At 39.2% G+C, this 12,277-nt stretch overlaps 1 protein-coding gene across 1 annotated transcript; it reads left to right on the top strand.

The window, feature by feature from the left end:
- The first annotated feature begins 2,019 nt into the window (after positions 1-2,019).
- LOC119651993 (neuropeptide F) lies at positions 2,020-11,949 on the top strand. The gene is made up of 4 exons (XM_038055913.1): positions 2,020-2,171; positions 10,672-10,867; positions 11,641-11,704; positions 11,768-11,949. Exons 2-4 carry the CDS (start codon positions 10,689-10,691, stop codon positions 11,801-11,803), a joined length of 279 nt encoding a protein of 92 aa, XP_037911841.1. The 5' UTR covers positions 2,020-2,171; positions 10,672-10,688; the 3' UTR covers positions 11,804-11,949.
- Positions 11,950-12,277: the final 328 nt, after the last annotated feature.

Here is a 12,277-nt window from a genome sequence, read left to right as displayed (position 1 = left end):
TAAATACTTCTCCGCGTAATAGTATAGCTAATGATCGGCCTTCTGGCTCCTACGTTTGCCCATGAGCTACCCGAGATTTTCTTCTCTTGGACTCCAATATATACTGAGCGCTCTTTAGTGCCGTTTCCGTGACTTCAGATAGCCTCCTTTTTTTCTTCAGCCTTTGTCCTGTTCACAAGCGGGCTAGGCTCGTCAAGATCACATCAGCCATTTGGTTCTTTCAAATGCCTGATTTGAATGCAATCGCGAGATTTTTAAATCCCCATACAGCATATCAAGCCAACGTTGTTTTGGCCGGCCTTTGGTCGCGTACCATCGACTTCAATGTTCAGACCAATCTTGGCAAGTAAATTTTCGTTAGCGCAAAATCCATGACCATACGCAATTTTTCCACGATCGATGCGAGTCAATATCGATGGCGGGTATTCTCATTCCGGATGTGATGAAAAAGTGTCACACCACTAGTCCAACGAAATATCTTCGTCTCCATTACGATAAGACGCGGTTCATTGTCATTAGAGTCGGCCAACACTCAGAACTATAAAGAGCGACAAGACGGACGACATTGCGATAAATTTTAGATTCGAAACGTTCGTTGATACGTCGACAATGGCAATGACTGTGCCCGTTTCGTGGGGATAGGTCGTCAAAAATTCAGTTTTATTCAAATTCCATCTGAGACCATGTTGCGATTATTCCAGTTTTGGACGCGTTTTTCCAGATCATTTTTGCTATTAGACGCTAGAAAAATATAATCTGCATAAAGCAGAGTGTAGGGCGCTGGACGTTGGATGTCTCTTGTGACGGTGTCCATAACAAGAACAAAAAGGTGTGGTGGAAGGAAGCTTCCTTGATAGCAGAGACCCAAAGCGGTTTTGATACACCGGCCACCTTTCGAATTTTACTTTTTGGATCGTGTTAGAGCAATTGAACCCATCGCAGGTATCATTTAACCTTGCTTTCTGAGCAAGGACCTCAATGGTTGCGGTCTTCGCTGTAGTTTTATTGCACTTCAGCCTATCCTGCAGTCCATTCCTTAACAACGACAGGATTGTAATAATTTACATTTTACAAAAGATAGGTTAGCGCCATTAATTTTTCATCGAAATAGGACCATGCTCTTTTTGAGAACCCCCACTAGTTTACGGAGAAGGAACGCGTTTTTATTTGCTCTAGTCGTTAACGTTGATGGAGACTGGTAAAAATCTATGACGTTGCAGTCGAACTTACCTCTAATGCTGAAATGGCTTCCTGATATGCCAGAGTCTTGAATGTTCAGCCTCCTTCTAACCTTGAGTCCTTTTCTTTCATTGGAAAACTAACACTTGTTTTGCTGCACTTATTATTAGTGAATACTGACAAATTTACGTACTATAAATTGGAAATTTACCACCTGAGAAAGATCAATGGTTCACGTTAATATGTTACAGTACATGTTTCGTTCGCCTTTATCATATAGAATATCATTCCTGATATCAAATCAAGTTCGCAAACTAAAGTCTCATTAAACAAATTTCTTTTTGAAAACCCGACATCGTTTTCTGTCTTTCATTCATTGGACAAAACCACCTACATATGAAAAAACTTAGTTCCAGACCTCGTCTAGTATTAGTAACTGTGGCAAATCACTCATTGCCATTGACGCAAAAACCAACTTTTCGATGAATTCCATCAAAAGTGCCAACGGAACTCACAAGGAAAAAGAAGAGCATACATCAAAACAACGTCTATCCTTGGGTGTAATTACCAAATTAAAAGAACATCCCTCAAAACAGGTTTTGATTCCTAGGGGTGAAAATTCTCCACCCTTGAAATCAATAATTGATAATGAATTACGGGGGACATCAGGTCGTGGTTGAATGGAAAAGTTGGGATGATTACAAATCGAATATTTTCGTGGTCTGATAAGCAGGTGGAGAGTAAATATACATATGTATGCATAAATGGTGGAATGCTGGTTGTTCAGCGCATGAGGCGCTTGGTTGACTTGCTGATTCCTATAAAAGCTCATCAAACGTAGCATCGGCCAACATTTCCGCTACAAGTATCCTTCTCGATGTTATCAGTGCGCTCATAAAAGGCAAGTGTGAATTAGAGCCAAGAATTAGCTGCTGAACACTTCGACCAAGACATTGGATAAATTTTGGTGCCAACGATTGCTCGAAAACAGAGTGAGTGACATTCTCCCATTTATTTTAAAATGCTTTTCGGTGACCTTTTTTGGAGTTTTTTCAAATGTGCAAATAATTTAAGAATAGCGCCTTCAAGGAGTATTACTCTACAAAGCCAACATATTTAAATATATAATAAATCAGGTTATCAGTCTTAAAATTCGATGATGCAACATGAGAGAAGTGTGGTAGTGAATATAAATAAGCCAGCTCTTAATCGGTGGATAAAGTATATGTCAAACACTGTTAAAACTGTTAAAAAAATGTTATTTCACTCCAAAATTTTGCCAGATTTGCTCAGCATCTTCAAGGCTTACGATCCCTGCGAGGATTATGAAAAACCTTGCACACGTTGGAGTGAAATAAAAATAAAAAATGAAACCTCTTAGCTCAATTTCTACGATTTTCGTTAACATTAACAGACCAACATTATAATCTACGTTTGAGCATATTCACTCGAAAAATTTACAATATTGACTTCTCCATCGCAACTACTAGTAGCTTTCCTGCAGTCATTTGAACGATTTTACTTCTTCCTAGGAGACTCATTTTTGGTATCTACTTCTTCTTCTTTAGCTTTTATTCTATTCATAAGCTTATCTTGATCAGTTTCGTCATTTTGCTCGAACAAACGCCTGATCTGAATGGAGTCGTGAAAATTCCAAGTAGTCATCCTTCGTATCAAGCGTATTTCTTTGTCTCCATTACCGTAAGGCGCCGTCCATTGCCTTTTATATTCGGCTAACCTCAGAACGACACGCTTTTTATTCGAGCCTACGGGCTAATCTGCCACTAGGTGTTACCGCAAATCATACAGATTGAATTTGTGTGGGACACCCCCAACGCCGATCTCTAGATTCAGAAATGCAATGTTAAGAGGTTAATACTTCCCACCATGTTTCTCCAAGAACGACAGCACAGCGTGTATGTTCGCCCATTTTTGACAAACCCGGATTAGTTCACTATTACTTCGACGATATCCCGAATGCGTTCATCAAGAATGTCAGAAATTTTCATGGTCGTGCTTTCCCGCTAGTTAGATGGTATTCTGCCCTCGCTGAAGAACACACTGAACCACAGTGTTGGGTCCCAGCTCTTCGTTTTCCTCAGATCCCGATACCGTCAGATCACAGGTCCTATTGCTTTTCCCGATTTAGTTCGTTTTATTGCTTCCTCGACTTTAGTATTGCTGACAGGTGGAAATGCTCCACATGTCAACAGTGCTTGTGAAAGTGGAAGGTAAACAAATTCTTCCGTTGAAATCTGGTCGCCATCTATTCTTAGCACCAAGATAAGAAAAATGTTTGTTGGTGGTGGATGGCAGAAATGTTGTTGGTTTCGGCTTTTATCAAGTCGAGACAAATCTCTCTCTCTGTATCGTTGTAATCAATCTCTCGGGTAACACCGTTCGCTTTCTTTGCTTCCCGGTTGGCATTCTTGTAAATCTACCAATTGCCCAATATTTTATCGACACGAAACTTGTGATAGAGGCATCTTTTTTTAATGAATCTTCATTTCGACACCGTCATTCCAAAGCCAAGTCCCTCAGTTTTGGATTTCTTCTCTTCTCTCACAAAATCGCAACTATTTAATCCGTGGCGAGCAGGTCTTCCTCGCGCTGTTTTACCGGTGGCTTGATTCGCAAGAGAGTAATCAACGGTAAACCATATATTAACAAGTATAAGGTCGTGATTACCTACAAAATCGACTATACGCTCGCTACCCTCATTGCGCACTCAAAACCGTTCATCACCCATATGCACATTAAGATCGCCCGCAAAGACGGCATGGTCGTCCGTAGACACTTTACAGGCCATCTTTTCTAGCGTCGGGTGGGCCTGTCTGTGGTGCGTTCGCGGTGAAGAAGTGAATCATGCGATCAGCGGATATAATAGTGAGCTTCATTAGCTGGTAATCGAATCGCTTGACTTTCCTAATGGTGTCACGGAAATCCTTAGAGATGGTAATGTTGACAACATATTGAATACCCAGTTTGCCAAAAAGGAGTGGTTCATCGTCAATTTTGCCGTGTTGATAGTTTATGTCGCAGCTCTTAAAATTCATTCTGAAGTTAACGGGGGTGAAATGGTCAGACTCTTATAACAACCCCTCTCCCCCTTTGGGCACTGTAAAATTGTAGTCTGACGGCTCAGACAGACGTACAATAGTAGAGGAGGTCCCCGGTGTGTAGGGAAGGCTTTCTGTGCGGAATTGAATGTAATTCAGGGGAGGCTTCCCAAGGATAGCGTTGTAATTATTATTTAAAATGTATGATCACCAAAGTGCTATCTGACAACACCTTCCTTGAAGCAGTGATGGGAAATTACAGTCTAGAAAACCGTATTGACAACAACTAGGGGTTTATGGCTTTCTACAACTTCCAATTCCTCATCACTGGCTGGATATTCTGAATCCTGGCTGGATAGTCTTTCATAAGGTCAGTTCGATTTCAACTAACTGGGAACATAAATCTAATAAAATCGATCACACCGCGATTTGTCTTCTAGATTCGCGAAACGTTGATATGTGCCTCGAGCGAGTCCATCATGTAATGGTTATTTAACTTCGCTTTTGCATTACATTGCCATCTACTCACCGTCATAGAGAGCTCTCTGGACACGATCCGCTATTGGAAACCGACTGACATTCTACAGTGGCCAAACTACGTTGCTGATCGGACATTTTGAATAGCTTTGAATTTTCTCAAATACTGGGCTATTATCAAAGGTACTCTTTTGTCTGTTGTCTGGCTAAATATCGAAGGACGCCATAAGATCTGGCTAGCTACTTACGGCCTTCTTGCTATCGCGGAGAAAATAACGAGAACAATCCTGAAACGTATAAAAATCGGAGCAAAGAACTTATTCGATGGAGAACAGGCTGATTTTTGCTCTGGATTCTGGATTACTATCGACAGCTTCCAGATCACTGCAAACTTCAGATTTCAATTTTACCTACTCTTTATTGACTTGAGGTCCTGATCCAATATAGATTGTTGCGCCAACGATTATTATTATTATTATTGACTTTGAGAAAGCAGAAACGTCAACACAAACCCTAAGTTGAGATTGTGCAGCATCAATGTGCTCGCTGTGTTGTTATATGGAAGCAGCACATGAAAGTGTTATATAATATTAAACTCCAAACTTTCATTACGACCTCTCTTCATCATGCTATCAGGATATTTTAGCTTAATAAAACATCGAATAAAGAGCTACATCGGTCATCGATGCCAGGTGCCGCTGGACATGTTAAGAGGAATTCGAAAGTGTCACTCATGCCATATAATGGACTAAAATATCACAGGATGGTCGCCGAACGGGATACACATGCTGCGAGCAGTGCAGCAGGAGTTTGATATTGCCGGCAATTCTGGAAGGAAACTGAAACACTTTTTGGCCCACCTAAAGCGATGGGGATTTGGTATGGGGGTGATGCACTATGCTCCTATTAGAGGAAAATGGGAACTATAACCTTAACGTCTCCCTTAGCCTTTATCTGGTGATTAACATAATCTTAATACCGCGGTCCGCTTCAAATAATTCGTCCTCTCCTCTTTATTGATTTCCTTCTTTATGAATACATCTTCCGCTCTCAAGTACAACTTCCCCAGTCATGGTTTAAATCATAATCTCTGCTCATTTTTTCGAACTTCTCTGAACATTACAAGAAGCTGCGCTTAGAGTTCGTCTTTTGCAGAATAACTTCGATTTGGATTTTTGGTAGTGCTCTATTTCCACCTACATCTCCAAAAATTAAAATCGAAGTTTTTCTACAGATGACGAACTCTAAGCGCAGTTCGATGGTTTAAACCCTCGTCAAACTCAAACCAGCTATGCCCAACTTTTTAAAAACCGACTTCCTTGGCAGCAATTACCGGAAATCGGATCTTAGCTAACGCAAACTCACGACGCATTTTACATCATGCAAAACTTCGTTTCCCCAAGTACCTGGTCTCTTATCCTTATTTCACGTTTCCAAGGGATTTGGCTATTTCAAAGCTATGCACTCCTTTGCGAAATCATTACTTAGTCCCATAGGATATACCTGAGGAGAACATTTCAAGTAAGTATAGCGTCTTATATATGCAGATAACCCAAATCTGTCCGGTATTCGCCAATTATACTGTTCGTACTTACTCAACCCCTTATTCTCCTACCTTTCCTATCTTTTATCCGAATATTGATAGCTGTATGTTGGCCACCATTTCTTTCTTATCCTTTCTGAATTGAATTCTTTGGGCATGGTTCCATTTAATTCTCTAAACAACACATCTCACTACCGAAAAAAGTCTTCAAAAAGGAGTATTCCCTTATATTAAGAAAAAGACTTTTATTGAGCCTATTCACAAAAAAAACATATTCTATTCTTACCGAGGTTTCTTCTTCTTCTTCTTCTCTTTCAAAATGCTTCAATTACGCAACGGTAATCATAAGCACACTTACACTACATCGAACCTACTTTTATTTATCGTTTAACATGAAAAATTTAGAAGGACGATGCTGCACCAAGTTTATTAGCGAGCGGGATTGACACCCATTAATACTACCACCACTTCTCTTGTGTCTCTTTCTGCCGTATCACCATGTATGATATTATTTTGTAGGGAAGGCACAGCTTTAGGCAACTACATACATATTCCCCGTGTTCGATTTGCTTCGTGGTTACGCCCTAAGGCTTCAACTTTATTTTCTTTAGACACTATTGTGATGTTTAAAGCATAACAATTCTCCTCTTAGCTTCTTATAAATCAAATCGTTGGATCGTATATCCGCATTCGTGTACTTCCTCAACCTATTCCTTTTTAAGGCTTTGTGTAAACACAAAACCTTATTAAAATCGGTTTACTGTCTGTCTGTCTGTCTGTCCGTCTGTCTGTCTGCCTGTCTGTCTTTCTGTCTGTCCGTCACGCGCATTTTTCTCGGAGACGGTTATAGCGATTGACACCAAATTTGATAGAAAGGTGGAAATTGTGAACGCTCACACATACAGTGAGTTACATCCTTTTACGTTGAATTTAAGGGGGGGTCCCCATACATGCAAAAGGGGGGTGTAAAATTTTTTTTCATCAAATATTGTCATGTGGGGTATCAAATTAAAGGTCTCGATTAGTACCGCCGGTCTTAGTTTTGACATTTCTTGGAAATATGGGGAGTGCGGGGGATTGAAAGTGATCATTTCTTTAAGGGGGCCATTCTCAGAAACTACTAAACCGAAAAATCTGAAAAAAGTCAGGAGGCTGCCACTATATGGTGCCTTGGCTCCGAAATACCTTTCATACCGATATCTGTTCAAAGAAAGTTAATAATAGTATATTACTATAATTTTTTGTAATTGGCTGGAAACCCCCCTTAAATTCATCCTAGCGATATGAAATTCTGCAGTAATGTAGGCTATAATATAGAGCATCATCGTACCAAGTTTGATGGAAATCGCACTATTACTAACAAATTTATAATACATCGAAGTTGTTGCTTCTTTGAAAATTGAAGACTATCAATGTCAATATCACGCGAAAGTGGACATATGCTTATATTACGTGCTACGTACTAAGAAATACACAAAACCTTTCGTACCTGAAGCGTCCAGCTTCCGGTTTCCCGACTTGTTTCTATGTTTCAATGGTAATAGAGGATTGTAATCTTCGAATCCTCGGGTGTGGTGATGCAAAAAGTTCACATACTCACTGTGCTAAGGAACTCTTAAGGAAGTTAAGGATCTCGTTCAGTTCTTCGCTCAACCCATCACTATATAGTTTTTTTTTTGGGATAGGGTACCCCAAAAACAGAAAAAGGGTCCAAAGTCCTCCAGCGCATAAATGTAGCTCCACTGAAGTATACCGTCAACAAAGACTTGCGTGCCTCTGTGTTAGCCAGTTGCTAAGGGTCCACTGCCCGAGAGCCTGAAAGGACCACGAGAGACAAGTGCCACTCCGTTTCTTAATTAAATAGGTGAACTTATTTTCAAACTGTAATTCAATCACTTTTTAGATTGTTTCCTTCCCTTAAACACTGGCGCTTTCGAAGGAATCTTATGTGATGTTTTTTAGGAAACTTCACAAACGACACTTTCCCCTATCAATCACAATGCACTTCCCGATACAATCGTACAACAACATGGCAGCCTAATTACCATCGTGTGCCAGATTTAATATGCAGGTGTTAATAATTTGAGACCATGTCGAGGAAGTAGTATAGAAAAGGAGGGTAGTTGGGGGCAAATGTAACTGACATCAGCATATTGCCCACCCTGTATGGCGAGGACATAGACGATAAGTTGAGTTTTGCCACCAAATTTGGTATCGATCGCTATAACCGTTTCCGAGAAAAATGCGTGCGACAGACAAGCAGACTGACAGCAAACCGATTTGAGTAAGGTTTTGTTTTATAAAAAACCTGAAAAAGAAAACTACCCGCAATTACTGCCGTGCACATTCTTTTCTTTCAACACAGTCATTCGAAAATGTAGAGCGTTGAATTTCTTCAAACACTTCATACTTTGACTGTGGGTGGTTATCAAACATTTTCTTTCCCAAAATATAATTAGATCTACCAAAAAAACAACGGAAAACCACCAATAATAAAAAAAGCAACTTTGAAATTCAACAAAAGATATGCAAGCAGTTGCTAATGAAATCTACGTTCAAACTACCTTACGCTCTTTAAGCGTAAAAAGTGAACCAAAGTTCTAAATAAAAATAAAAGGAAATTAGCGTCCCAAAAAAAGGAGGAAAATACCAATAATGAGGAAGTTGATGATTCAAAAAGGGGAAAGGACCCGCGATGGATGGGAAAGTTCCACATGAGCTTCAAAATTTATAAAACGTGCTAAACGAATTCAAGTAAACTGCTCATTACTAAAAGAAAACATCATACGCGAATAATGTATTTAACATACGAAATTAAAAAGAAAAGAACACGGTGTCGGTTAATTTTCTAAACGTCGCAATTTATTGAACTTTTGTACAGAACAGAACACTTACATGTCATTACATACTATATTTATTTGCTATTTCTGCTAGGTTAGCGAAAACTGTTGATTTCGTATTATTTGCATTTATTGGGGTCAACGGAGTTTGTTGACTTTTACCTGGTATATCCGGTATATTTACCTGCTCAGCAATATTGTTGATTGGTCGATGTAGGTAAGTATCGGGCTCGTTGGGATTGTACGTTACTCGCGCTGCTCATAGGAATTCTCCTCTCTTTTATTCAAAAGAAGTCACGAGAATAAAATAAGCCAGACCAGGACGCATCACTGGAAATGATATCCAGCACCACACTGCGACCCTCCATCCAACCAAATGCTACGCATCGATTCTTCTTTTCTATAAAGAAGGAAGATGATTAATTCGGCATTAATCTATTTGATAGGACGAAATTATGGCGATAGCCAGGCGCGGCATCATATTGCTTACCCCCGTTTCCAATCGAATACGGGCTAATCAACCTTCTCTTCTACTTTCATAGATGACATTCAAAACGAGAAAGACGACATATTGGACGACGGCTAGAATCATCACTTTCCAACTAAAGCCTCGCTCTGTTGATGACGAATTGTTTCGTTTTTCTCACTGAAAACTTAAAAACTAACTAAATTAAAAATATTGATGATACCTTATGATGATGATACCTCCTATCATCCTCTCGCTGGCAACAAAATGGCGCATTGAAAGTTACTAAAACGAGGTGGAATCTACGTAAAAGAGGAGGTAATTCCTAAGAGCTCGAGCAGCACAACTTTTGACATTCTGGTTGACAAAGCCCGTGTTCTGAGACTTAAGGGAGGCACCCTTACGAGAACAAAAACCTTAAACACAAGCCTAATCACAGCGCGGGGCAAGATGCCTATTCAGAGAGTTTAACATCAAAACAGTGTCAAATACCCTCGCCAGAATGCTCAGTCTCTCAGGTATGTTACTCGTAAAAGGAGGAAGGGACGTTCAGCTCTACTGGGTAGGATTGGAATGAGGCACAGGGACACCTAATTCATGGGAAAAAGACATGTTAACAAAAATGGAGTCAAATGCGTGGAGGATGATCCTTCTCCAATATTATTTGCAGGTGGATAGACAACATTTAGCCGATATCCTGTTAAGAAACTAAAGTGGGCATTACGACTTTTTAAGATAAATTTACATCTTCCCTATAGCGCTACTCACAGTTACCTTTTTAAAACAATTTCTTATTTCTGAATAAAAGTGGTTACCCCTACCGTTCGGCATGCCATTGTTGGTTCTAATGGCGAGCAAGCATGAATCGAAAGTAATGTTCATATCCTGCGCAAGATATATAGATACCACATGTTCAGTTAATAAAATTCTAGCACACTGTTTGCGACTATGTATTAGCTTCCTTAGTTAAACAAGTCATGTAAACTAGCGTTTAAAATGGAACTCAATATGGTTTCTAATTAAAATCAGTTTTATCGCAAATATTAATTAAAATACTCCATCACGACTTATCTAGGAAGACTTATTAGATTCACTATTTGGTTGCAGACTTCCACAGAATCAACATGGCAAGAATGTTCAGACCAGCTGGCGTAATTGTTTGCTTTATGCTTTTAATCGGATCAATTGTTGCCACCACAATGGTAAGACCACCACAGAGACGTAATGAATTTGTTAACACCGAAGATGCCGTGCGCTACCTGAAACAACTGGATGACTTCTATTCGAATGCAGCACGACCAAGGTAAAGAAGAAGCTATGGTTGCCCCTTATTTGATATAGTTTTATTAGTGCAAGACATCAATGTGTTAAATTTATAACAATTTACTATGGTCTAATTATCGTCTTACCCCCGCTGAGATCGCTCAATTTGTGATGCTTTTTTCTATGATTTCTTTGTTTGTTTGAATTGAAATTATGAATTAAAATAATTAATCATTGGGGCAGCTAATTTGAACGAAAGCTACCTGAAATCCTAGATTCACTTCAACAAGGCCAATCAAGGCTTGGCGACGTGCAGAAAGAAGTGAATTCAAAACCCCTCGACCTGACAAATCGACAGCTGAAAGTTTGAAAATTGCCTTGACAAATTTGATTTTGCTATACCTCAGTTCCAGCACTTGTATCATATCCTGAGTTAATTTCTGTATGTTTAGGTTGGAAGAAAATACAAATGAACCCTTCGAATTGACCACAGCTCTGCAATTACTACGTTTAATAATGATCGATTGGATTTACTCAAAGCACTCGCTACCTAGGTGAGAAGTCGAGTTTGAATTGCTTCTTTTAGTTATGGAGAATCCTCTCTTCCTTTGGTAGTATTTTATCGGGTTCGTTTCAGTTATTGCATGGCTGCCCTCCTTAATGTCCTTATGTAATGTTAATAAATTATTTACTTATTTACTTCTCCGCATATACTAACAATTCTCGTTCTTATTTTCTATGGAAAACATGACCAATGACAAACACTGCGTCACTTTTAATACACATGTTCCATATAATCCATTATATTTCTAGATTTGGAAAAAGGACATCGCTACTACAATATCTGAAGGACTGGGCGGAGGATCAAGCTGACATGGTATGGCCTTGATTGCAGAAGTACATCTCTCAAGTTATATTAATATTTATTCTTGCGCTTTAGGACGACTACCAAAGTAAATTTCAACCCCAAAGATGAACGATTTTCAAGCACCCTAACTACGTTTGATATATTCTGCGTCATACGGAAAATGTATGGAGAAGGATTATCTAAATTTCACTACTAATATGTACATTGTATTTATTCATGATTATCAATACAATTTAAATAAATTGATAAATTTGACGCAAGCTCAACTTTTTCCTTTTTCATTAAATATCAATTGAAAAATTATGAAAATTTCATGTTTTTTTAAACGAAATATAGTTAAAATTGATTTACCGTCTGACTGGTTTGGCAATTTTCACTCACCAAAATCACCCTCATTTTGACTATCTTCCTTTCCTGTGCAACCGCAGCAATTCACTACTTTGTGTGTAGAATTGTGCTTTAAGCGACTAAGCTCTCCGCCTTCATTGCATGTTATATCTGAATTCTCCTTATAACTGAGTTCACTGTGCAATAGTTTTCCTCTGGATAGGCCTTTCTAACAATGTTCTATGGCTTACACTG

The sequence above is a fragment of the Hermetia illucens genome, chromosome 3 (genome assembly GCF_905115235.1).
Source record: "Hermetia illucens chromosome 3, iHerIll2.2.curated.20191125, whole genome shotgun sequence".
NCBI classification, from domain to species: domain Eukaryota; kingdom Metazoa; phylum Arthropoda; class Insecta; order Diptera; family Stratiomyidae; genus Hermetia; species Hermetia illucens.
The sequence above is the reverse complement of the archived record's forward strand: the minus strand, read 5'-3'. Positions and strand labels throughout refer to the sequence as shown.

What these genes read in the sequence shown, in the direction of transcription:
- LOC119651993 (XM_038055913.1), top strand. Translation starts at nt 10,689, where the DNA reads ATGGCAAGAATGTTCAGACCAGCTGGCGTAATTGTTTGCTTTATGCTT. An exon ending in TCGAATGCAGCACGACCAAG is followed by an intron (nt 10,868 to 11,640) that starts GTAAAGAAGAAG and finishes TTATATTTCTAG; the next exon opens with ATTTGGAAAAAGGACATCGC. An exon ending in CGGAGGATCAAGCTGACATG is followed by an intron (nt 11,705 to 11,767) that starts GTATGGCCTTGA and finishes CTTGCGCTTTAG; the next exon opens with GACGACTACCAAAGTAAATT.